This window comes from Hakea prostrata, chromosome 9 (genome assembly GCF_041222555.1).
Source record: "Hakea prostrata isolate BN-2017 chromosome 9, UWA_Hpros_2, whole genome shotgun sequence".
NCBI lineage: Eukaryota > Viridiplantae > Streptophyta > Magnoliopsida > Proteales > Proteaceae > Hakea > Hakea prostrata.
This window is the reverse complement of record NC_142608.1, coordinates 5,370,283-5,398,276: the sequence shown is the minus strand read 5'-3', so window position 1 is coordinate 5,398,276 and position 27,994 is coordinate 5,370,283. Positions and strand designations below refer to the sequence as shown.

At 38.4% G+C, this 27,994-nt stretch overlaps 1 protein-coding gene across 3 annotated transcripts; it reads left to right on the top strand.

Moving 5' to 3' along the window:
• The first annotated feature begins 539 nt into the window (after positions 1–539).
• On the top strand, positions 540–26,989 carry LOC149004239 (Polynucleotidyl transferase, ribonuclease H fold protein with HRDC domain-containing protein). 3 transcript variants are annotated; one of them, XM_089169396.1, is made up of 13 exons: positions 540–1,301; positions 1,387–1,628; positions 1,740–1,838; positions 4,854–4,937; positions 5,455–5,541; positions 5,832–5,952; positions 15,011–15,180; positions 15,277–15,315; positions 16,901–17,406; positions 17,488–17,986; positions 21,910–22,544; positions 25,746–25,843; positions 26,402–26,989. In XM_089169396.1, exons 1-12 carry the CDS (start codon positions 1,070–1,072, stop codon positions 25,816–25,818), a joined length of 2,787 nt encoding a protein of 928 aa, XP_089025522.1. In that variant the 5' UTR covers positions 540–1,069; the 3' UTR covers positions 25,819–25,843; positions 26,402–26,989. The 3 variants fall into 3 exon arrangements, with proteins under 3 accessions (XP_089025522.1, XP_089025521.1, XP_089025523.1); XM_089169395.1 differs by lacking the exon at positions 26,402–26,989 and having other exon boundaries at positions 25,746–26,392; XM_089169397.1 differs by lacking the exon at positions 26,402–26,989 and having other exon boundaries at positions 25,716–26,392.
• Positions 26,990–27,994: the final 1,005 nt, after the last annotated feature.

Genomic DNA, 27,994 nt, shown 5'->3' with positions numbered 1-27,994 from the left:
TTTCCCCCGGACATGGGACAGCCAGATAAATACGTTAGAAATGGAAGAGTGATTGTATATACTTCTAATTGTTAGAGCTGATCCAAAAGTAGATCTAATAAATGATAAGGTAGGAGAAAGTTTATTTAACTCTCCTGTGCGGAGAAGTGATTTAATCGGGTTGAAGGAACTAGGAGAGTTAGGGTTAGAGCTAAAAAAATGAGAAATTGTGGAAAGGAGACGCAATGCTTAGGATTTGTATCTAGTATGAGTGCATAACCTCAAATAGAGATGATTGATTTGACCTCATTTAGTTGGAATAATAAGGCTTCTGGTTTCTGTTGTTATTATTTAACTCTGCCAGTGTTTTGCTATTGGTTTCAACCTGGGTAAAGGAGGAGGGTTGGTGCATTAGATCAGCAACCAACACTACAAACAATCTAGCCATTCCTTTTTTTATAGTCGACCCCATTTAGTTGGGAAAAAATTTATTGTTGTTGTTATTTGGTCTATTGTTAACTTATGATTTACTGGTATGTTCTCAAAGTAGAATACCCTAATAAACCTCGTGAGTTATCATCAGCTGAGAAACAACATTTTACTTGAGTTCTCTACTTGTGAGTTGTGGCAATGCATCTGAAACCCAAGATACAAATAACAAGTGATCGAAAGTGACTTGTGATCGATTGAATTGGCCGCGGTTTCCTGATTCTGGTAGTTCCAGTCTACCAGAGTGGCCGATTCTAGTGTTTTATCCAAGAAATCGATTCTTGGGATTTTGGGACCAGTTCCAGCTTCCGAATCAGAATCAACAGCCACCAGATTCGACCCAGAATGCAATTTCAAAATGTACGACCCGATTCTAGAACTAGCTACTGTCCTGTCTGAATTGTAAAAGTTCTATCGATCTTTAAAGTTGTACATGGCGGCAGAGAAGTCGATCGTTGGAAAAATTTAATATTTCCGAAAGATCGAGTGCAGCAAGACGAACGCTCTGTGTAGATTGTGATTGAAGACGAAGAGCAGAAAAGCCATAGCAAAGGACTGAAAATAGCACCATAGAATCGAAAACAGATCACGAGATACTCTAATGGAGAACAAAGACAAGATCAAAGTCATAGTGGCAATCGCTTGTTTCGCTGTCGTCTCAGGGTTCTTCACTACTCGATATCGAAGAAAACGTCGAGCACTCAAAGCTTCTCCGAAGAAGAATCTTTGTTATTTAGAGACTGAGCAAAAACCACAGAGCACCTTCAAACGTGTCTTAGCGGACAACTCTTATACTCCATTCAAACATTTCAACCGAAATGAAGCTAACAATGGTGCATTTCTTTATTCCTATGTGTGTTTCGATTTGAGTTATTACATTTCGTATAGCCTAGCTGAACTTGGTAATGCATTCATCAGAGAATTCGTTGAACTCGCATCCATATGAAGAAGAGATTACTGCTCTGCTGGAAAATCCTGCGGTTGACTTCGAGTTTATTACCGGTGACCTCGATCTTGAAATGAAAGGGTCTGCCGTTTGGGTGGAGACGGAGGCTCAATTAGAGGAGCTTGTAAAGGTTTTGAGTAGGGAACGGGTCTTTGCTGTTGATACCGAACAGAATAGTCTACGATCATTTCTAGGGTTTATAGCTTTAATACAGGTGAACAATTATATGTGTTGTAGCTCTGCAAAAGCTTACAATTTCCCCCCTTCGTTTTTTTTTAACAATCTCTTTGAAGTATGCATATTCTTGCCTTTTGATGGTGAACAGATTTCTACTGAACAAGAAGATTATCTTGTGGATACAATTGCTCTTCACGATGCAATGGGCATCCTTCGTCCTGTTTTTGCGGATCCTAATATTTGTAAGGTAGATTCCCGCCCCACAACAACCCCCCCCCCCCCCACCCCCCCCCTTGTTGACACCAAAACTCTTATTAAAGCTGAGCTGACCTCGGCGTTTGCATTTCATCCGATGAATGGTTTTTCAACTATTTTGCTTACAATGACTATAAACTCCATGTTGTGAAAATGATGCTTGCAGTGATTAAGATTTCTATCTTGGATGCTACATTACGCAATCCACAGAAAGGGTAAAAGATTATTTACAAATGGATTGGGTGTGACAGGACACATCACTTTTCTAAGGATCACTTTCATCCTTCCAGCAGCAGTTACATGCATTTAGAGGCTTTCTGAACAGTGATCTCCAAGATTCTAATTCTTAGCTCTGATACATTGACCTAGCTAATAAAGTAGATCAAAATAGATCAATACTGAAGAGTAGCATGTTCATCTGTCAACCTCTCAAAAAGAGGCCTCTTATCAGATAGCAGAGGACTCTAAATAGTTGTGTCAGTAGACCATTGGATAATCCACTGCACTTGGATACTCTTGTAATCCTTTTCAAACTGGGTGACCCCATGAATGGGATCTTATTCGTACATAGATTTAATTGTTTTTCATGACTAATTGATTAAGCAGCAGCTTGTAGACTACCTGAAAATGAATATTTGTTATTCAATCCATATTCTGAAGAAGTCCACTAGGAACAATACTCGAAATGGAAATCCTTAAAAGAACACCTATATTGAGATCAGGTAGAAGGAAACAATAGCCAAAAGAACTACTCAAATGGGTTAATAGAATAGGTATGACAGATAGATGGTCTAATATTGAATAGACGAGTATTTCCTTTAGATGGAAAAGTATCCTCTTTGAAAAGCCGTTTGTACCTTCTGCTGGAGCTTGAAGAAGTCCCAAGGACATTTCATAGTGTAGCATTTAGGATATTTTGAATGGACTAAAAATTTCTCCATCATGGACACAAGTTGCATACAGCTACTCACCCTTACACAACTAAATGGGGTCGGCTATATGGATCCTTGCTCTTCGATGAGCTCGATTTGACTCTATACTTGACACGAGGCCTAAGCTGTGCATTTCTTTCTCTACCAATTCTACCAACTAACAAGGTCCTCTTAGGTGTGCCCATGTCTCTTATAGTGCCTCCAATCTGAATCAAATTACTTACTCCACACTGAATCATCTAGAGACCTCCATTTAATGTGGCCATGCCACCACAAGCACCTTTCTTGTAGATAATCATGTATTAGAGCTACTCCCATTTCAGCTCTAATGTGATCATCCTTCATCGTTCCTAGTTTTGTCACTCATGCTTCTGAACATTTTCATTTTCACTATACTAAATTTATATGTATGATGCTTCTTTTAACCATTCAACATTCCACAGCATTCTTGTCTTTGGTTATACCTATTATTGCAGTTGTGAATAATGACTGTTTTTTGTAAATTAGAACCAAGAAGCTTCTCCTCCATTGAATAGTAGAGCTTAAATGGGATTTTTTAATGGAAGTGTTGATCGTGTCACTAACCAATCAAAAATAAAATCCTATACTAATCTAGCTAGTAGAAAGTACGGGGTCAAACTATGGGGAACTAAAAAGCTAAGTTACTAAGATTGAATTCAACAAAACCTAATTTAAATTAAATCTATTCATCAATGCAAAAACTTTAATTATGAATACGTGAAGATCTTTGGGATTTCGAATCCCCAATGCTTTTCACTAACCGATATAACTCTACACTTCAAAACAAATGATGGTCTTTCCTAGATATGCCCTATCTTCGCAATACTATCATCCTTCACCGAAGCTTGGCACGCTTAGTTTGCTTAACTATAGAACATCTTTGGCCAGACTCAAACACAATCAACTAGAAGATATAGAACAATCAAATTAATGAAATAAGCAAATGTTCATCTACATCTCAAAGAAAATGAACTAGCTACTCATTATAACAAATATCATCAAAAAAATAAAGATGAAATTTAGAGAGAGAGAGAGAGAGATGTGGTCTTCTTCTTGAGCAATGAGAGAGATGAGAGCCAAGATATGTGTTCGCCGTCTTCTTCTCTTCTCTGTGGCTGGCTTCTCTTTTATGTCTCTTGCACACAATGAATTTGTTCTCTTTTCCCGTCAATTCGACCTTTATTCTTTCGGATTCTGGAAAAATTCAAAACTAGAAAGTTGTAGATATTTTTGTTATCTTTCCATAGCATCTTGAATCACCGCAATCCGAGTTCATACAAGAGAAATATGCCCAAAATACTCAAGGTGGGTCTGTTTACCTGATTTTCAAATCTCACTTTCATGATTTCTTGGGTAACAAGTTTGAATCCCATGATTTTATTTTAATTAAAATCCTCTAATATATTTGCCAACTTTGCTCCACATTATCTGTGATAACCATAATCACCTTATTCCTGAAAAAGACAGAAAATTACTCAATTAACTCTCTTTTAATTAACTAAGTATGGAAAATTAAATCAAGTAAATAATGATAAATGCATGCTTATCAAGTGTCCAATCAAGATAAAAAGAAAGAGCCATAAATAGAGAGAGAATCTTCACTGCAACTGGCCCTGTGTAGTTCAGTGGTGCAATTGAGTGTGTTCATTCCCAACCCAGTAAGACTTTGGATCCTAAAAACATACAATTTTATAATTAACACAAGATTCTCTTTCCATTAAGTTACAAAGACACCATGAATAGAACACTTATTAAAAGAAAGCAACGTATTATGTTCGGTTGCCAAATGGGAGTTAACAAGACCTTCGACAGAAGATTTCTTAATATTATGAAATGTAACATAGTATGCATGTCAATAAATAAATGCTTCACTCTTATATTAAAGATTATATCTTTGACAGCAATGAGGTAAACCTGCTAAAAAAAATTTAAATTCTGCTTCTGCTTGAAATATTTATAGTTTTACATACTTACTGCGATTATCTTTGAAGTGGTTCTTTTGGTAGTTGTTTTGAAATTTGACTAAGTGATAGTCTGAATCGTTTCTTATGCAGGTCTTTCATGGTGCTGATAATGATGTTCTCTGGCTGCAAAGAGACTTTCATATATACATTGTAAACTTATTTGATACTTCAAAGGTAAGTAGCTACTAGTAGTGATCTGTATATCATTGGGAACATATATTGCATAAGAATTCTAATGTGTTAGATTAAAACTTTAATTAAAAGAATCAGAGCCATGGAGCAAGTAATATTTTTATCAGCCATTTTATGGGAACATTTATTAGGGTGTTATTCAGGTACTAAAAAGGAGGTTGGCCTGTTCATACCTGTGAAATTTGTTTCTCTTATCTATTGTTATCAAAAATTATACAGAAGCCCCCACAAGCTGGAAAATTGTCTAGGTAGAAATGGATTGGATTTAAAATATCTAGGAGAAAAGCTTGCTCTTTTCATTCCTTTTAACAATATAAGGACAAAATCAATATAAAATGGAGAAAACTCACATTGTTAACTTAAGATTGTGGAGCCTTGAAACCAAATTCTAACTGTTTTGGCTGTCTTCTTGCTCATTTTGCATCTCATGAATTATTACTCCTGTGGTGACACTGTATAAAACATCAATAATGTTGTTGATAATACTTGTCCTTTGCAGGCATGTGAGGTGTTGTCAAAGCCATTCAAGTCATTGGCATATTTACTTGAAACATATTGTAGTGTGACCACAAACAAAATGTTACAGGTTAGCTACCACTACATGAACCGAAATCAACATTGCATCTTTTTTCCCCCATCGTGGTTGCGTTTTCTCTTTCATCAAACATATCTATGCTTGTAGTTTTTCAATTTTATGCAGCATTTATTTTCTTCTCCCTGCATATTTAATGATTATTGTTTTTTCATTTTAAATTTTAAAGTTAGGTCCTTTTGATCTACAAGATTGGTAGGCTACTCTTCCTTTGTTTTTGTGACCCTGATGGTGTCATTTATCCATTGTAAATTATTCTTATTTACTTTCTTTCTGGGTGACAGCGTGAAGACTGGAGACTTCGCCCACTTTCAGTGGAGATGGTTCAGTATGCTAGAATTGATTCTCACTATCTGTTATATATTGCGGATTGTCTGGCCAGTGAACTCAAAACAATGGACAATGGTATGCTTTATATTTTGATAAACCTTTTGAGATCTCAAGTTGTTATTCTAGACTTCTACTTAAAGCATACTTTAAAGGAGACTATGCAACCAAAAGCAGTTGAGAGGCACCTTTGTACATAACAGGTAGACCACCATAGGCATTGTTTGTGAACTCCTCACTTGGGTTCTTTCCGCTCTCATAAGAGGCTGGTCTCCCCTCGAGTAAGGAGTGTAAAACTGGTCCATAATTGCAAATTTCTATCAAAATTTTGTCTAACCCATAGTTTGCCAGGTACACTTAGCATAAATGTGTGCCTTATAAAGATGGAAAATTGTCATTTTGCATGATATATTACAGTTTTAGAACTACAAATTTGAAGGACCTCTTATCCAGTCATCATGAAAAATGAAAGGTATATTTCTTAAAAGTTGTTAGATAGTCGACACACCGTAATTCTATATTCGCTTTGAAGATTTTATATTGACATCCAAGAACTTAAAAATTGACTGTTGATTGGTCCCCTTCTTACAAAATTGTCATTCTGGGCCTCTGTTAGGGTGCCTATTGGGGCCCAATTTGGTGTATGAGCACTAGGTTGGGCCAGCCTAGTATGGGATAGGTTAAAGGGCTTGAATCAACTCGTTCCATCAGCTTTGGAGCTTTTGGTGCACTGGTCAAATACCTAACATTTGGTATCAAAGTTGGTACCATGTCAAGGGTTCAAATCCTGGAAAGGGCTACCTTGAGTAGAGTGAGATCGGCTAGATTATGAGCTGCTTAAGAGTGAGGGTCATCGAGGATGACGACTGCGGAAGCGTGGTGGTATGTAAGGGTCCATAATGTGGCCCAATTTGGTGTATGGACACTAGATTGGGCCATCCTAGTATGGGATAGGTTAAAGGGCTTGACTCAGCTCGTTCCATCAGCTTTGGATCTTTTGGGCTAGCAGCCGTATGAGCTCAAGATTTAAGATCTGGAACCACAAGTGCAGTATTTGTAGATTCAAGTATTAGCCATGAGATCCAAAATTCAATCCTTAATTCAGCAGAGGAGGAGGAAGAGAAGAAGTGGTAGGAGTTTAGTGATGAAAGACGATCTTATCTATAGCGTAAGAGGGCTTTGTAGGTGGAATTACCTTCGTCGAAGGTCACAGAGGGCTTGTTGGCAGGTACATAGGTTCATGCGAGTGAGAACTCTTCGCTGGAGCAACACCCAATGTCTTGGACGGACACCATTTTGAATTTGAGGAGATTAGAGAGGTCGAGAAAAAGGCTCAGGTGATAAAATGGGGTGAAAGGAGGTGAGGAACAGCTGCACCTCACCAGAGTTGAAGAAGAAGATGGTTGAGAGGTAACTCAAGTTCTTGCCCTTGTCTGGTTCATGTGTATGGTTCAAATCCTAAAAACCATAAGATTAATTATACGGCTCCAGATCAAGCCTATTAGGTCTCAAAGTTTAAGACCAAGTTTAGGAATGGACCAAAGGGTCGGCTGGTGGGCCATTTCAAAGGCCCAACTAGGTGTTTGTCATAGGCCCAATGCATACGAATTAATGAGGCCATTTGATCCAGGCCCAAACATATTTAAAAGCACTACGATGGGCCCAAGCCATCTCGTTCACTCAAGGCCCAGCCTAGAATTTTATTACCTTGGTCCCACATGGTACGATTGGGCGAAGGACCGACTCAAGGTACAGTTCGAATCAACCAACCGCCGAAACCATAGTCAACCAAACTTCAAATTTTCCTTCACCTTGAGGACAAGGTGAATTTGGAGGGCCCAGTATTCTCAGGGCCCTAGGATTACGCCATGTGGAGGAGAGAGTGTGTTATTGGTAGTTGAGGGGTAATAAATAGGGGGGAATTGAGAGGAGAGGGCATGAAATGTATATGTGAGTGGTTTAGGGCAGCCAGTGGCTGAGGGGCAGCATTGAATGCTGTGAGGGTGCTGGCACCATTAAAGCTGTATATCTTTGTTAATTTCTTGATTTCAGTATTAATTTTGATATTGGATTAGAGGGGTTGATCCCCTACAACACCCTAGTACTCTACGCATACAGTGCACGTCCCTCAAAATTGGTGTCTTAACAGCCTCTTGCATACATCTATAAATGCAAGGGAGGAGTTGGTTTCACCTTTTGTTGTAATTTTAGTTTTGCACAAGAAGAGTCTCCTGAATCACAAGGAAACACTGGGCTGGCCTAAATGGAGTCCCTGGCAGAAGGGTTGAGCTGTTGAGGACTTTTTTCATTTATGTTGCTTTCATTTTTACATGTATTGCATGTGCTTCATATGCTGCACACTTATCAATAGTTGAGTTAGAATTAATTTTGACTTCATATAACGTTTAAATGAAGAAAAAAACACATGCAACCCTCCTCCATCCCCACATACATTATGGTATCTTCTTGGGCCACAAGGCAGGCCAAGGGATCTATCAGGTTGCTTTTCTTGTATCAAATATGCCATGTTATTGCCCCTGGTGTGCCTAAATGCCTAGGTGGGACCACATGAATTGGCTAAATATTCCACTTTAGTGCATAACTTTCTCGTGTTCTTGTCATTTTAAAAAGGGTAGGTGGTAGCACAGATCTGTTGCCAAGCTTAACGACACCTCCTAGCTCATTTCCGTTGTTGGCTAATCCACCTGGTCCTTAAATTTGGGTTCACAATGAGGTTCTACGACCATTTTCTACTCATAAAAGTTCAGTCTAGTTTTAGTTTTTATACGAAAAAAGCAAATCAAAATAGGATTAATTATCAAAGAGATAGAACATTTGTGTATAAGTGGGGCAAATGATTAAGTGACTGCATAACTTTACATGTGGCTGATCCATATGGGACTGTACCCAGCATACCCTTGGAAGCTGACACATCATCAGCCACATGGTCAAAATCTCAAGACATGTTGTTTAGCTTGGAAGTACACTTGTGCTCCCCCCCCATCACTCCTCAGTTATTATTTTAGCCATCACAATTTTAGTTGATCTCTTCATTTTGATTTTTTTTTTCAAAGGAACCAAAATGACAATCAGTTTTTTGTCGATCCAATCAATATGCTGAGACTCGTTTTGTTGAGAAACACGATTTGGTAGAATGGCATAAATAGATCAGTGTGATCCCAAGCCCTTTATTTATAATAAAATGGGAAGAACATTATTACATAAATACTTTCACTTAGGTAATAAGAAATAGAAAATTACATGAACCAAAACTCATAATTGAACTCCTAAGAGAACTCAACCAACACTTCCCCCTCAAGTTGAGACATAGATATTAGTCATACCCAAGTTGCCTACAATAGGAAGGAAATCTCCTTCCTTCAAACCCTTAGTGAAAACATCAGCCACTGGGTCTCCAAACCTCACAAAAGGCATGCAAATGAGCCTGTGCTTCAGCTTTCCTTTAACAAAAAACCTGTCAATATCAATGTACTTAGTTTGATCATGTTGCACAAGATTATTGGCAATACTAATGGCAGTTTTGTTGTCACAATACATCATCATATGGAACTTGAACTCTAATATCTTTTAATAGACATTTCAACCATAGTAGCTCACAAACTCTACAAACCATAGCTCTATATTCAGTTTCCATGCTGGATAAAGCTGCCACATTCTGTTTCTTACTCCTTGAAGTAACTAGATTACCTCCAACAAAGGTACAGTAACCTAAAATTGACGTCTTGTGAGGATACCCCTAGGTTCCCAATTCCCAGTTTCCCGATTGGGTTTTCCTCGCCCTGGTCCAACCGGTGAACCAGTTTGCGTGTTTCTACCCATAGATTGTTCGGTCCTCTGGTTTCGTCGCATTTCCAAAATGGGTGTTGTGTGATTTTGGGGGTTTTGGGGGTTTTTTTTTGGGGGGGGGGGGCAAAAAGGGGGGGGGGGGGGCCCCCCCCCCCCCCCGCCGGGGGCCCCCCCACAGATTGTTAGTGGTGACAAAAGTATTCCTTTTCCAAGAGTTCCCTTCAAATATTGCAATAATATTTTGGTGACAGCCTTTATATGAGTTGAATATGGATTATGCATGAAATGGCTCACTATTCCCACAACGTAGGCAATGTATGGCTTAGTGTGGGACAAGTAAATAAGCTTCCCTACCAACCTTTGATATCTTCCTTTGTCCACTAGTTCTCCCTCCTTCTCCTTAAATTTAGCTCCAACCTCAATAGGGGTATCTACTGCTTTACACCCCAACATTCCTACTTCTGATAACAAATCTTGAACATACTTCCTCTGGTACAGGTATATACCCTTTTTTTATTGAGCCATTCCTAGAAAGTACTGTTACTTTCCTAGATTTTTAATCTCAAATTCTTTGCCAAGAAAGTCCTTCAACCTTTGTATTTTCTCACCATCATTCCTTGTGATGACAATATTGTCCACATAAACAATGAGAAATGTGATATTGGTACCTAACTTATTGACAAATAAGGTATGGTTAACATTGCTTTGCTTGTACCTAGTAGAGGTCGCTGCCTTCTGGAGGCATCCAAACCAACATCTAGGAGGTTGTTTCAACCCATAAATTGACCTTTTCAGTCGACAAACTTTCCCTGCAGATAGTCTTCAGAGAAACCATGTGGGATCTCTATATAGACTTCCTCCTCCAACTCCCTATGCAAGAAAACATTCTTTACATTTAGTTGGTGGAGGTTCTAGTATATGTTCATAGCTACAAACAACAGAACTCTAACAATATTCAATTTCGCAACAAGTGCAAAAGTCTCCTGATAATCAATCCCATGGGTCTGGATACACCCCCTTACAACTAGTCTAGCCTTCAACCTATTGACTAATCCATCCATATTTTGTTTAACCACAAATAACCATTTATAGCCCACAAGGTTTTTTTCTCCCTAGAGGAAGTATAACCAGCTCCCAAGTATCATTTTTCTTCATTGTTTGTATTTCCTCTACCATAGCTACCTTCCATCTCTTATCAGTATATGCTTCCTGCCAACTTTTATGAAATAAAGATGATATAAAAGCATGGTAAAAGTCAAACAAAGAATCATAAAAAACATATTTAGCTATGGGATGTTGAGTACAAGGTCTAACTCTTTCTCTAACAGCAATAAGAAGATCAGAAGAAGATACCTCAGGGGGAACAATAGAATCTGATTCTGGAGCAAGGAACTGAAATGGTAACATATCACCTTTCTACACCTGCTTTGGCCGATTGTAATTATTCCTTTGATAAGTCTGCACCTCCTTATTTTGGTCAATTTATTTTGAAAGACCTCAATAGTGTGCTTAATTAAAGGGGTCTACCTCTGACCAAGTTCTTCACATGATTCATAAAATGAAGGGGGACAATAAGAATCTTTAAGATACTGACCAACGTCTCCCCCTTGTTAGGAAAATTTTCCTAAACTCTTAAGTTGTGTTTTGGGGGTGTGTAGGAGTCTATGTGGGTGGTAGGAAGGTTTAGAGTTGAAAAGAACACCTCTTCTCTAGGACTCTCCCCCTGGAGATGTGTATAGTAAAGGCAAGACTCATTAAAAATTACATCCATGGACACAATGGTTTTCTTGGAAGGAGGATGATAATATTTGTATAGAGTAACAGAATACCCAAAAAAATGCAGTGGAGGCTGCGGGAGCCAGCTTACTCTAGTAGGCTATGATTCTGGCATAACATACACATCCAAAAACCTTAGGGGGAATAACAAAGGAAGAATCTCCTTAGAGAATCTCATTAGAACATTTAAAATCAAGTACCTTTTGGGAATCCTATTCATAAGGTAAGAGGCAGTGAGTATAGCATCACTCCAGTATTGGTCAGGGACATTCATAACAATTATAATAGAACGAGCTATCTATAATAGATACCAGTTCTTCTTTTCGGCAACCCCATTCTGGTTGACCATTTCAACACAATTGGTCGGGTGTATTAGGCCAAAGTCAAAGAGATATCTCTTAAATTCACCATCAATATACTCTATACCATTGTCACTGTAAAGGATCTTTACAGTGCCATTGAACAGAGTTTTAATCATATTATGAAAATCACGAAAACATAAAAAAATCTCATTTTTTTTTTTAATTTTAAAACATAAATATATGTAGAATGACAATGAGAATCAATAAAAGTAACAAAGTATCTATAGCCAGTAATTGACACACGTCGGCAGGGTCCTCCACACATCACTATGAATTAACACAAAAAGAATTGGTTTTCCATTATAAAGAGAAGGTAAATAAGTAGGATGAGTTTGCTTTGCTAAAAGGCAGGGTTCACCAAAAAAATCTTCCTTATTAAGAAGAAACTAAATCAAGAAATACTTTCTTAAGAGTTCCTATAAGGGGGATGATTTAGCTTATGGTGCCACTAATAAAAGTTTGACATTGAATGGACCTGGTGAGAAGATGCAGCAGAGCAAAAGTAGATCCTCCAATCGGCTCTAGCAAATAAAGTCCATTGTCTAATTTACCACGTCTAATCTCCTTCCCTGGTTATCGATCCTGGAAGACAAAGTAAGATGGAAAAGATGTCACTTTACAAATTCATGTGTGAAACTATTGATAGAGAGTAAGTTAGTAGAGAAATAGGGGACATGTAAAACTTTAGACAAAGAAAGTGATGGAGAATGTTGAATGGTCCATTTTCTAGCAATGGAAGAATAAGATCCGTCAGCAATTTAAACTTTATCTTTCCCAGAAGTGGGAGAAAAATGTAAAAAAAGAGAGGATGAACCTGTCATGATTTATGGCTCTTGTATCAATGATCCAAGGAATAGAAACCGAAGAAGCTTGGAAGCCTATAAAAGTTTTACCTGAAGTAGCGAGGTAGGAGTTGGTATGGGTAGTGGAGGAAGTAGTAGTAGAGGCTACACCGGCAGTAGAAGACTGCAGAATACGTCGCAGAGTAGCTGATTCCTTATATGAAATACCAATGTTTGCATAGGGTGTTGGTGGTATAGTCTCAAAAAGATTAGCCTTCAATTTTCCTCTTCTTTGTGCCCTTTTCTGCTCAAAATCAGCAAACTTCCCATGGAGCTTCCAAAAGTTGACCTTAGTATGATATGGTTTATAACAGTGCTCACACTTGACAATTTCCTTGGTCAAATCAGATTTGGTGTTAACAGACTGTAAGATTGATTTCTTCACAATAGGAGCATAAAGCCTGGCTAATTGACGATTTGCCTCACACTGAACAAGGATATAAGATTGTTCTAGTGTAGGAAAGGGAGAATGACTCAATACTTATACCTTAATCTGATCATACTCTATATTCAAACCAGCTAAGAAGTCTTAGACCCGAATCTTATCAACATGCTTTTGATAAGTACTCACATCATTTGGATTAGTGGGGTGATAATCCCCATGATGATCCAACTCTCACCAAAGATATCGCAATTCAACATAATACTGGACCACAGTCAGTTCCTTTTGGGTAGTCTCATGAAGCTTCTTCCGTAGCTCATAAACATGTGCATCATTCCCCAACTGTCCATATGTCTCTGTGGTAACCTTTTAGACCTGGGCTATTGTATCAAGTAATAGGTATCCATGGACAATATTTGGATCCATGGAATTCAAAAGGAACGACATAATAAGAGATTTATTCGAGATCTATTTATCCTGAGAAACACTTGTGGTGGTAGGCTTGATAGTGGTGCCCATAATGTTGTGTCAAATAAGTCCTCTTCGAGCAATAGTCACGTATGCCAATCGAGACCTAATCAAATAATTTGTTCCATCAAAATCTTACTGAAAGAGGAGAAGATTAGGATAATATTCGGAGCCAGTCAAAGCAATAGTAGTAGCATTGGTGGTTGCCATTTTTGCAAAAGACTCGCTACTGTTCTTCAGTCTTCACCCTTTTTTAGACAATTGAAATGTCGTTGAATTGTATAGCCTGACCACCCAAATGCATTTATGGATTCATAGGATAGAGGACAACATTTTTTTAACAAAAGAGACCCGTGGATATATGGGAAATCACGAATAGACCCCTGGTTATATGCAAATTCACAAAAGGGACCCTGGGAACATCAGTTTTATTTTATTTTTTCTTTGGGGTAAATTAGTGTCTCTGATTCTAGTTCAAAGGAGAACTTAAGAAACTAGTGTTGGTTTAAAAGAAAAAACAATTATAAGAGGGGAAGATGAAGAAGATGAATGGAGTACATGGCGAAAGCAGAAGATGAAACTTCTACCATAAGTTGCAGGTGATCTAGGAGGCACCATGATGGGTTCTTCGGTGGTCTGGGTGGCAAAACAATGGGTTGCAGGTGGTATAGCTAGCACAACAATGAGTTGCAGGTGACACATGGGTTGCTGGTGAGTTGTGGGTGAGTTGCAGGTGAGTTGTAGGTGAGTTGCAGGTGGTCTAGGAGGCAAAACAATGGATTGCAGGTGAGTCGTTAAGTGTTGGAATGGGTATAGGTGCAAGTGTGATGGCGGTTTCAAGTCTGGCGATGGTGGTTAGGTTGCAGGTGGTGTAGTAGCAGCCATAATGGAAGACAATGAATTGAGAGAGAGAGAGGGGGAGACCCCTGTTTTTTCTCTTTTTTCTTCCCTAATCAAACTTAGGCTCTAATACCATGTTGAGAAACATGATTCTGGTAGGATGGCTTGAATAGATCAGTGCAATCCCAAGCCCTTCATTTAAAAATAAAGTGGGAAGAGCCCTATTACATAAATGCCTCACTTGGGCAATAAGAAATAGAAAATTACATGAACCAAAACTCTTAATAGAACTCAACCAACACATTTCAATTACTTGGGAGTAGTGGCAAAAAGGTTGTTTGGTGATTTCTGTTAATCTAATGGTTTGCCATTTTATGTACTCTAGACACATATAATTGTTACAGCTATGTCACATTTTGCAGTCTACTTTATTTGAATCTGACTTGACACCTAAGTAATCCTTCTGAACATAAATTAGAACTCTCATAAAAGATATAGAGATTTAGATTTTGAGCTTAGAAAATCAGGGCATTGCTGATCTAGTTAATGTGTAAAATGTTGTCCTTTCATGTGTCCTTAAAATGAGCAAGTTGTTAGCTTTACTTCACACCATTCACTGTGTCAATTGAACTATGTCTCACAGCCTTCAGCTTGTCCAGGTGAAAATTTTCAATTTGTTCTCGAGGCTAAACGACGTTCAAACATGGTCTGCCTCCAACTTTATGCAAAAGAGATTGAACCTTTTCCTGGAGATTCTTCTGCATCATCAATATTTTCTCGTCATTTTAATGTACTAGGGAATACTTCATCAAAAGACCATGATCCTAAGGTATGCACATTTAATGTTCATTCTGTGACTATTCCATAGTATTATGTCGTATTAAAAATTCTCCATTTTAATCTTGGCTGTTTTCTTCCATTTCAGAAACTTGTGAGGCGATTATGCCTATGGAGGGATTTGATGGTTAGTCAACTGCCTATTCTTTTGATTTCAGGAACCTGGAAAGAATATCTGTATTGTTTTTTATTCATCAACTGCCTATTGTTTCTTTAAAAATAAGTGTGCTAAGAGGAATTATAGAGGCCAATGATCAAAGCTTAAGGCTGCATAATAACCCTGTGTGCGTATTTTCTCTCATCTCACCACCCTTAACAAGCTTAAGAATATCCTTTTTACATGTCTTTTTAAACCTAAAATGGAAAATAAAAAAATAAAAGAAGAAGAAGAAGAAGGGATGAATTACTCTGTAATAACTACTTCTCCAGCATTATCTTCCATACAATGTTGGTGCATAACAATTGTAGCCCCAATTAAAAATACAACAAAAGTAATAATAAGAAATTTACATAATGTGTTTTATCTAGCCATAGTGAAGTGACATGTGGCTGCATAAATCCTTGAGTAATATCCTCGTGACAATTCTTCCCGGTGTCTAAATAATCCAGTTTAAGGCACTGAAGGTTTTGGTCTATATGCATAAGCTATACCAAATTGTCTCTGATACCAAATTTTATGCCAGACAGGTTTGGGAACCACATCAAACCATAAACCAGACGTATTCTACCCACAAGCATGGCTTATTGGAGCTTACCGACTATTGTAGTTGAATACAAGTGGAACACTAGGAAATGAAAATGGAGCTGGGAAGAACTATGCCGAAATAAAAAACAATGGGTTTGGGGCCCAAAGAGTGATGCTTTGTTATATAGAGTTTGAGAGAGAGGAGTGGAGGATAGAAGAATATAATAGAGAAGAATGGTGGTCATCTTGATCACCGTCTTGGCTTCACGCTGTCTTGGATTCACTCCAAGAGTCACATAAAATTATTCATGCTTTTCCAGAAATAACTACTCCCTAATAACTACTATTCCAGCAATAGCTCCCTTAGAACATTGGCACATTAATAATCCTGACACCATATAAAAATGCAACAAACTATCAGAAAGAACTACGTAATACTGGTTTCTAGCCATGATGAAGTGACATTTGGCTGCATAGACCGTTGCATGATGTCCTTATGATTAACATTCCAGTTCCAGGCTTCCAGTGAGGAAAAGACTAGTGTTAAGGTCTTATGGTACTTAAGAAACTTGGACGTCTACAACACTGCCCCAAGATGAAACTCAGTCACAGGATTAAAAATCAATGAACTTTGTGGTCTTTCAGCAGAATAGAAGAAGGGTATTAACCACAGAACAAACTGGTTCCAGAAGTTGGCAGTAATACATTATTGATGACGTAAATGTGATATTGGGAAGATGTTGGCTTTTCTCTTTTTGGGTTCTCCTTTGAACAGATTTTTGTGTTCTTGTTGCTGATTTTATTTGATGAGTGATGACCCATTGGATGTCATGTTATAGTATTCTTTGTTGAAGTCCAAGAACTTTTTGGTAATTTCTCTGGACAAAAAGTATACGCTTGTTTCTGGATATTCATTCCTGCTTTGTTGTCAAACATTCCACGTCCTGTTTTCCTTTGGAGGGGGAAATGCTCCAATTTGCACAGCAACTTATTAAGCTTTTTGTATGCCTCATATACTTCATTTCAGGCCCGTATTCATGATGAAAGTTTAAGATATGTATTATCAGATCAAGCCATTGTTGCTCTTGCACATGAAGTTCCCAAGACTCCCACAGAAATATATGACACCATACATCATGCTGATCTGGATGGTTTGACTGTTGGTTCTTCCCTCACATCTCCATCTCCAGTTGTTTGCAGTCATCTGGAGGACTTTGAGTACCTCCTCCAGGGGAAAATGGGCAATCTAGATGATGATTTTGTCAGAATTCTTCAAGATCATCTAGGTCAAAATGCGAGTTGTCCACTTTCTGTTTATAATTATGCCCTCTTATCGCTGTCTAGCTTGAAAACAGCTAATGTAATATTTCAAAAACAAAATGGAGGTAAAACAATGAAACAGGTCAGTCGGAAGGCTTCCCGAGATCTGTTTGTACAAAAATTCTCATGCAAATCTCCAGTATATCATAACTGTAGGATTCATGCAAGTGATGGTCGGTTGCTTTGTTATTGTGATCGCAGAAAGCTCGAGTGGTAGTGTCCACCGTCTCTTTTCTTGTCTATGCTAAATTTTCATTTCCTCTCCTCTGTGCACTTATTACATACTGGTTGCAGGTATATTCGTCGGGATCTGGCAAAACTTATTGATAATGATCCCCCAACTATAATGCTTCTGTTTGAACCCAAAGGTCGTCCAGAAGATGAAGGCAACGATTTCTATATCCATAGTAAAAAGAATATTTGTGTTGGTTGTGGTGAAAGGAATCATTACTTACGCTACCGAATAATACCCTCATGCTATAGAATGCACTTTCCTGAGCATTTGAAAAGCCACCGTTCTCATGACATTGTCCTTCTCTGTGTGGATTGTCATGAAGTAGCACATTCTTCTGCTGAGAAATACAAGAGACAAATAGCTGCAGAATTTGGAATTCCACTTTTTGTTAGGAAAGTAGTTGATTCAAAACAAACTCAAGCTATAACAGGGACATCTGGATTTGTGGAGAACCTTGAGGAAGCAGGTGTGTCTCCTTTGCAGTTACGAATTGCAGCTATGGCTCTAATTCGCCATGGATCGAGAATGCCATCCGAACGCTGTGAAGAGCTGAGACTGGTAAAAAAGCATTTATGTAGTATGATTTGTCCAAATTATGTGTTGCATATTTGTCGTAGTAACATTTTTAGCCTGATTATTATGGATTTTTTAATTGCTTCATGTAATTAAAAAATAAATTGGCATGGTTCATATGTGGTGGCAACAGATTTAACACTCCCAGTTTAGTGGATCCCATTAAAGATTCTCTGAAGTAAAAGTTTGACGAGCGATGCATTTGAGTGACTCTTCATTGATCCCTTAACAATGTTTAGTTGACTCTCCTAATTGAAAGTTGAAACTATAATATAAGAAAAGGTTTCAAATTGCCTTCCCTATGTGTATTATGTTGCATACCCCTTTCTTTTTTTCTTTTTTTTTTTTTTTTTTTTTTTGGGGGGGGGGGGGGGGGGGTGTTTTTATGGAACCTTATTTCCATAAGCCAGTTAATCTATATTAAAAGACAACATCTTTCTCCCAGTAGAATAAAAGCAAAGTGAATGGTAATTATTTTCTCCCAAGTAGGACATACTAACTGGTGCTAAATGGTAACAGATCACTAAGGTATAAGGTAGAGTTAAAATCAAGAGAAATTTAGCCCCAAAATGTGCACAACAGAATTAGCAGCTATGGACAGAATTCAAAGATTAGGATTCCTTGGCAAACCAGTTTGTAGAACTTGACCAAACCTGTATCAGCTAATGATGGGATGATGATAAAGTATTACTGAAAGTTTCTATCAATCCCAGTGGTTGGATTGCAAGATGCCAAGCCACCAAAATACTAGATTGCTGCCAACCAAAATAGTCAGGACTCAGGGAATGAGTGTTGCCGCTGCAATTTTAATAGAATTCTGAAGGTTGGTGCCCAAGTTATGAAGGTGGATGAGATTGGAAAGTCCCTATTAGTTCCAACAGATGAATGGATACATGGGTGGGGGATGATGGAACGGAAGATCTGGAAACCTTGAAGGTATCGGAAATGGAAGGGAGGGTGATCTAGATGTTGCTTGGATCACATGTGTTCTGGGTAGCAGCAGCCAACTCAAATGGAGAAGTAGCCGCAACAATCAACACAGCAGATCATAGGACTGTTACCCAGAAGCATAGTAAATTCAGTTCCCAGCACTAGGAAAATTTAAAAAGGAAAGAAGAAAAGAGTGAGTAAAGATAATAGGAAGTTTGGAGATATAGGTGAGATTCCTCTAAGTGATTGTTTTAGCCTTTAGGTACCTAGGTTCAATCATAAGTAAAAAAGGTGATTTAGAGGATGAGGTTTCCCAAAGAATTAAAATAGGGTGGATGAAGTGGAGAGGTGCGTCTGGGGTCTTGTGTGATCAGCGTATTCCATTAAAGCTTAAAGGAAAATTTTATAGGACCGTTGTCCGACCAGCTATGATGTACGGTGCAGAGTGTTGGGCTGTTAAAAAGAATCATATAGATAAACTTAATGTAGTAGAAATGAGGATGCTAAGATGGATGAGTGGCAAAACTAAGATGGATAAGATAAGAAATGATCATATTAGAGTTGGTTTGGGAGTTGCTCCTATAAGTGATAAGCTTCGAAAAAGTCGTTTGAGGTGGCACAGCCACGTTCAACGAAGACCTATAAATGCCCCTATACGGAGAAGTGATATAATCTAGATTGAAGGAACTAGAAGAGCTAGGGGAAGACCTAAGATAACCTTAAGAGAAGTGCTGAGAAAGGATATGTATAGTTTAGGCCTTGTATCTAGCATGGCCTCGAACAGAACTGATTGGAAGGCAAGAATCCATGTAGCAGACCCCATATAGTCGGGACAAGGCTTATTGTTGTTGTTGTTGGAGATATAGGTGTTTCAGTTATCTCAGCAAGGTTCCTCAACCCTAGGTGTTTAGCTCTCAGCAAAGTCCTGGCCCCTTTTTATGAAGTAAACATGGACAAGTAAAATAAGAGCAGCAAACCAAGCTTCTTTATTAACTACATAAAACTGTTGGGAAAGCTCTTACAACCTATTGCAAACATGTTTGGAGCTTTAGTGCTTGTTCTCCAAGTTATATGAAATGCAACTACAAAATTCTGAGAGTAGAATTTAACTTTTCTGAGATTGGAAACTCTCTCAATACTAAAAGAGTGACTTAACTTGGAAGGGTTGTAAAATAGAAACTAAGTCTATATGAAAAGATATAAACAAATTTTAACTCCTAATTTTCCCACTCTGAAAGATTGACCCTTATTTAAGAGGAAAAATTCACATGATCTGGTTTTGGGACCCACAAGATTTCCTAGTTGCGTTCACATGGTTGTTGACATTGTTCATGTGAACTGTGACATCAACAGTATTTTGGCCCCATTTTCTTCACTTTTTTTTTCATACATCACTCACTTTTTTACATTTGGTAAGCTTTCTTTTTACTGGTTTAAATATCTTTTATGATTCAGTAAGTAATTAATTTACTCTTCTTTGACATTCAGTTCAGAATTTGCTCTTGCTTGCCTTCAATTTTGTGTGTCAATACATTTCTGGTAGTCCTTATTTATTGAATTGTGTAGAGGGGGGAGTATTTAAGCTTAATTGATATAGTGGGTTAGCCATTAGGTTTGCACTTTCTTTTTGCATTTATGGATAGAATATACAGTGATACTGCCTGTGCTTTTTTCAACTGGAACTTTATTTACTCTGTCTGTGAGATGAATGTGAGCTCTCTCCTATCACATACATAGTTCTCCAGGGTCTCTTAGGAATCTTATTAGTGTCACCTTAACATCTAGGGCCGGTAACCGGTAACCTGCACCTACCGGAGGCATCGCTCCAAGCTCCAGCTCTCCCAGCCATCGAATCCCTGCCACCTCATGGCCATCAATGCCGCTGCCACCTCTGCTGCTTCCACAGAATCCGATAGCCCATCTCCCAATCTCATCGGGTCGTCGCAGTCATCGCCTGATCCTCTTTCTGCACCTTTCCCTTTTCATGAAATCGCTGGTTCTGAGTTACCTGTTCACCCTTCCCAATCTCTGCTCCTTACCAATTCGATAAACGACCTTATGGACGATACTCCTCTCGTTAGCCCTAATTCCTCCCCCTTATCCCAAGACACTAATTTGACCATTTTAGCCCCTCAACCTTCATTGTTGGGCCCTATGCCAATTGGGCCCAAGCCCGTCTCTCCCTCTTCTATCCAGAAGATGTTCTCTCTCTCCTCTCTGGATCTTGTGGCCCATGGGCCTAACCAGCCTCTTTCTAGCTGTGCTTTGACAATGCCCTTCTCCCCTTCTCAGAATTTTCAAGCCCACTCCCCGAAATTTGCTTGCACTTTTACTTCCCACGCCTGTAGCTCGATCCCTACCGATTTCGATTCGGACCCTTCCCTCTCTACACCGTCTCTTGTTCTTGACTGGGCTGAGAGTCGAAGGAGCAATCGCCCCGCTAAAGATCATAATTCGTTTGGTGACGATTTCTTGGTGGACCTCAAGTCCTCTAAGAAAAAGAAGAAAAAGAAGAAATCCGCGAAATAGTTGTCTTGGTCCTGTTTGGCCCTTTTCTTTGGCTATTCTTTGTTGTTTGCTAGTGTTTTTAGCCTTCTCTTTGTCTGTGATATTGTACAAGCGTTGTTGTCTTTTATGAACTTATTTATTCATCCAAAAAAAAAACATCTAGGGCCCATCCAGTGGTTTAGTTCACCTAGATGCTCTGACAAGTTCGATCACATGGATAACGCACTGATACTCACCAGGACTACCATCAGCAAGGACTCTGACTTTGTGGGAAGACAAAATCCAAAAATGCTTGTGACATCAAGTTTTTCATTTATTTGTGTTGCTCATAGTCATAGTAGTGCATTCCCTCCTGTGCCAGTCTGCCAGATGAAATTGATTTTGTAGTTCTCTTTTCCTTTTTAAAAAAAAAAGGTTGATCATTCAGCTCTCTAGAGCGTTATTTAATATTTTCTCTCTCATCTATGCAGGTCATCATGAAATACTTTGGAGGAAGGGAGATATCAGAGGAAGATTTAGAAAGAGCTCTATTGGTCGGTATGAGTCCTCATGAGAGAAGAAGACTTGAGAAGAAAAGGGGATTGTCTTTCAAACATTCATTAGCGAATGCCCTTGTGAATGAAGCCCATGATAATAATAACAATGATAATGGTGCATCTTCTTTGGTGGAAGTATCAAATATTGATATTTCTGATGATATCTGTGATCAGGAAAAAACAGAAAGTAGCAAAGAAGCTACTAGTTCAAGTAATATGCCAATGTGTTCTGAATTAGGTGTCAATGGGGGATCATCTGCTGGAGTTGGCGAAGATGATGCTAAGGGGATATTTGAGGGTGAAAACGATATAGAAACTGGCACTGATCATGAAAGTAGTGGGTCATCAAATGTAAATGGTGATTTAAGACTGACAGGAATGGCCTCTCCCAGGCACAACCCAAAGTTGTCAATGTTAGGACATGGTCCCCATGGGAAACAGGTGGTTGATCATATATTAAAGGAGCAAGGAGAGGATGGCATTAGGCAATTTTGCCAAAGATGGAGACAAGTTTTTGTGGACTCCATTAACCCCCGTTTCTTACCTGCTGGTTGGGACATCAAGCACAGGTACTAGAGCATCTCTTCCCCCACCCTCGCCCTTTTTCTTGTGTGTATTGTTTAACACTTAGTCAACAGAAAAATAACACAAGGGACAAAAACTGATGCAAGAAAATACTCAGCATTACCCAAAATAAATATTCTGGTTGTTTTAAGATCAGTTAAATTGAAAGAATTATGATTACATACTCCCTTATGCTTCTTCCTTTTTTCTATAAATAGGAATAAAAAAGAAAAGGGAATAGCTAATAATTTTCTAGTTGTTGCAGTATCATATTTAATGGTGTGGGCATGTTGATGAGATACTGGTATTCATTCTGCTTCAAATTATACTGATAACTGATTCAAATTTAAAAAAAAAAAAAAAAAATGCAGGCCGCACCTAACAAATGATAATGTTGTAGCTCAACTTAGATTAAATACACATGCCAATATAATTATTAGTATAAATTTCCAAGTTACTTAGAGAGAAAGTTTGTCTTTTCTGATTAGTTTTTAGTTCGAAGATGCAAGCTGGCTAGCTTGATACAGTCAGTAGGGATAGGCTGGTATGCTCACTGAAGTAAAATATTAGAGATAGTTGTGCAACTAGAGTGGTTAGACAAGTCTAATTTAGAAGGAAATTGCATGTTTTTAGTTGGATTACTTACTGGGAAATCTGATTTTCCAGGAAATTTGCTATTGGTTATTTTCTTGGTCTTGTTCTTGTACTAACTTCTGACTTGGGCACTTCTTTTATGCAAAGCATATTTATCGGAACCCTAGTCATATTGTTTTTCTCATAGTTTTGAATTTTGTTTTGCACTAATTATAAGCTGTTGCATTCAGTTGTTTTCCAGCTGTGCCTAGAAAAAGACTTCTTTTTTGCCCCCCCCCTCTGGGGGACAGGGCAGGGTGGTGTGAAGAGAGGGGATGGGATGTCAAGACAATTGATAATTATAATGATCATTCTATGGAATCCGTTCTTGAGGAATTTTGCTGCATTTTTACTTAGGCATGGTTATTCTAGTCTGGAAAAGCTTATATTCTCTTAGTTGTAAATTCATAATTTTTATAGTTTTTTACACGGCACCCACTATTATTGGAGTGAAACTAGTGATCACCCACTATTATGCTATAAATTACATGGCACCCACTTGAAAAATTACAAGTTACCCATAGTTAAGTTTTGTTGTTAAATGGCGAGTAAAATTACCTAAATGCCCTTAACTCCATTTGAGTCATTTAAAATTATCCTACCCAACCCTTAGGTGAGCAAAGGGAGAATCCCTTCACCCATCTTCTACCTACATCTCTCTCTCTCTTTCTCTCTCTTATCGAAACCAGAAGGGGTTTTTCACTTTCCATTCTCGCTCTTAATTTGGTCGCCACTGCTGCCGTCGTTTAGTAGGCCGCGACTTCTGTTGCGTTGCAATGCTGCAATTTTGCTTCTGCTCCTCCGCTACGATGCAAAATCCTACCTAATATGCACAATGGAAAACCTCTTTCTTTCGCTCTCCTTCGCTCAGCTTCCGAGCTTGCTAACATCCTCCTTGTTGCATCTCTCTCCAAAACCCCATCTATGTCAGGTACTCGAAACCTTGATGGCGACTCCATTCCACTCTTTGAATCGCTTGTCCTCCAAATCCTCCATCGAAATTCCCTTGACACCTCCAAAAAGGTCAATTTTTTCAAATGGGCTTCTCTCAGACCCGGTTACAGACATTCTTCGAACAATTACTCGCAAGTCTTTCAAGCCATGTTGAGCTGGGTGCCTCGACGAAGTCCCACCTCTGTTGTGTTTGATGAAGGAAGATGGTGGTGTTGTTGACTCTGCCTCTTTCAAGATGCTGCTGGATGCGTATATACATTCTGATAAGTTCGATTCAGGTCTTGATTTACTGGACGACATGGAAGAGCTAGGAACTAGCTTGAATCCCCAAATGTGTAATTCTGTTATTGTTGCTCTGGTTAGGAAAAACCAGGTGGATCTGGCTCTTTCCATGTTTTTCAAGCTTATGGAGGCTTGGTGATGAGGCCATTATTGCTGATGTTATTGCCTGTGATGAGCTACTTATTGCTCTTTCCATGTTTTTCGACCCTTAGTTAGACTTTTTCAACCCTAGATCTGCCATCGAGAGGGGATGGTTCTACAAAGAGCAAGAATGAAAAGTGAAAAACCCCTTATGGTTTCGGTTAGAGAGAGAGAGAGAGGGATTCTCCCTTGACCCACCACTTAAATGGGGGTAAGGGCATTATGGTAATTTTACCCGTCATTAGCAGAAAAACTTAACTGTGGGTAACTTGTAATTTTTCAACTGGGTGCCATGTAATTTATAGCATAATAGTGGGTGCCATGTAAAAAGCTCTAATTTTTATTCCTTTTGCATTGGGTATAAGTTGTCACATTCAGTTGCCTCTTTGGATCTCTGGGCCTTCGCTTCGTTTTGAGTTTTGTATCCCTTCAATTTTATTTCTTACATTGATTGTAGTTCTATTTTTTATTTTTATTTTTTTGTTCTTCTGAATATCTCATGCATTTTCTAGAAAGTGCACATTTTTTAATTATTCTGAGTCACATTTTTGTGGGCATCATGAAAACTGAAAAAAATTTGTGTTTCTTGTCTCAAAAAACCAGAATTCTTTTTTCTTGGGTAGGAGGAGGAAAAGAAAAATGCTGTAGCAGTCATGATCTATCTTTTGGGGCACAATGAAGCTTTACATTATCACTAGATCCATACTTATGACCATTAAGACATTGTCTTGGCTTCAGAATATCTTACCCTGCTCTTGCTGGGCTAAGGTTGAAAGTTATAATTTACAAACATAATAGACACGTATAATTGGCTGCTTACAGCTCTCAAATTATTTGCCTTCTTTGAATGTCTGGGTGGGGAGAGTGATGGGATTAGTTGACACTTTTAGACAATGGAGCTGTGACAAAGTCCTCCATGCTAACGCTACGGGCTACACTTCTAAAATACTGTTGGAGAATTTTCTTTTTCCTCTCCTATTTTGAAACTGTAACCAAAATAAAAAATTTTAAAAAAAATTAATGACTGTATGATTGTATCGTTTAATAGATATGGCAGTTTATTCCTACAGGTCTTTGAAGTTCTTTTTGTCCCTCCACTTGCACATTTTTATTGAGTTAATGAATATGTTAAGCAACTGAATCTTGGTTCTTTTTTTTCCAAAAAGGGTTTAATATTGCAACACTATTTTTGCCAGTGGAAGAAGGGACTTTGGTGAATACAGTGTATACAATCCTGCCAAAAAACTTGAAACTGGAGATGAAGTTTGAACGACTGGTCATATCACTCTTCAAGGTGAGGGAGATGGGATGCAAAGCAGACCATGTGGTTGCCTATGCCACGTAAATTATTTGGAAAATGAGCTGCATTGTTTCTTCTTGTCCTAATCCTGGACCACTCTAGATTTTGAGGTACCAGATTCTTCTCATCCTAATACTGGACCATTCAGAACTGAGGTACAAGAGCAAACACTTTGCCCTTGAGTTCTTTAATTTTTCATTTTTCTCAGCTACAAAATTTATAGCTTTACTCAATGAACACTTTGGAATCACATTGCATTCTCCAAGTAACTGCCTTGGATATAGGCAGGCTTGAGCAGGACATTTTAATCTCTCGGAAGGAGACTACATTCTTAAGCAGAGAACAGCCTTAAACATGAACTGCCTGTCCTAAACATTGTCAATGCAGTCAATTTTGAGAATTGTCATTTTAATTGTTTAGGAATATAATGTGCATGGATCTGATACCGATCGACCAAATATAGGGGACAAATGAATTGCTTAGATTAGATAATTATGATACTCAAGGTGTGATTCTTAGCTTTATGCCTCCAGATATTTGTATTTTCTGCAGGTTTTGAAGTTAATTCATTTGGAAAGCTTATTATGCTTGTTTACCTTGTGATATTTTGGCATGGTAAACTTGGTCCAACCATATCAAGGTTTATGCTGGAAGATAGCCAATTGAAGTAGCGTACAAAGCAGGGCTTCATTTTAACCTGCAATGTCTGTTTTAATTTAGGACAGCAAAATGGTTATCTCTATTCACTGACTGCAACTTTGTAGATTTAACTTATTGCCGGAAAGGAGCAGACGCCTGTCTTGAATCATGATATCTTCTTCTTTTTTCGTTTTTGATGGAGATAGTATTGTAGTTATTACACGTCTCTTACTGATACTTGATACGTGAAGGTAGATTTTCTTGTGTGGGGGAAACAGAAGGTTGCATTTGGTTCGAACCAGTAAGCGAAAGCAGAGCAAAATTGAAATTCATTTTCTCTTCACTGTCAACTAGACGCTTGGATATTACTCATTGTACCGTTGAAACCTTTATTTTACTTCACTTACCACTACTTCTAATCTTTATGTGTTATGGATGGAATTCCATCATCTAACTCTTCTGATTTATGGAGAGTTCCCGGCATGGATAAATTACAAAAGAAAATAATGATTCAAAAAGAAGAGCAGAAGTAGGAAGGAGAAAGATTTCTATTTTCTTCCCCCTTCCCCCCACAGCACTTGCTCTTTGGTGCTTCCAATGTTGAATAACATCCGGCCTATTGAATACTATTGATGAGAAGAACACTTTTTCTGAGGTTGTTTTAAGATTTCAATTATTTGGTACAGAGTTTGACGTCTGTTGGAAAGATTGGTGTGAGGTTTCAAACCTTAGGATCAGATCTATCACATCTTCAATTCGTGTCTTACTAGCCATTTCTGTTACTTGAGGAGAAAATAAAATATGAAAAACCACGACAGCACTTCCATTGGACTCAGCATTGTATTGGTTATATCTAATATGGATATGTATCAGGATTGTACGTATCATGGGACATTTTAAACCTTATTCTCTTCTAAGAAAACCACTGTGATCACCATTTTCAGGAGAGACGAGAATTGTGTGGTTGGCCAGTCAAAGTTAGAATATTTTCCTATTCTGGAGCTAACTGATTCTGGGATTTCTCAGAAAGGACTTAATGTAGGCGGACCCTTCATATGGATTTCAAATTTCACAACCTTGATTCCCTGTTTAGTGCAATAATAGCAGGTCTGATCCACATTGCAACAAACCAGGCGCCAGACCTGAAAGAGCAGTTGAAAAATGGAATGTTGGAAAGACCATGGACTTTGTTTTTTTTTTTTTGTAACAAAGGCGCTTTTTATATATAGGGAAATTGGGGTTGGGATAATTACATATGCCGCCGGTAAGGATTGAACCCACAATCTCTCCACTGAGAGGTGAGTTCTCAACCCCTGCACTATCCTTCCATTGGCACCATGGACTTTGTTTTAGTCCTGTGCATTTAATGCACACATCTTAGGCCGTCAGATCGAGCTCGACCATTGGAATTGAAATCCCGACCGAAATTTTGGATCCGACGGACTGAAATCCCTCTTAAGAGTCATGCACATGATTGAAGCAATTTCAAAAATTTGTCCTTATAAA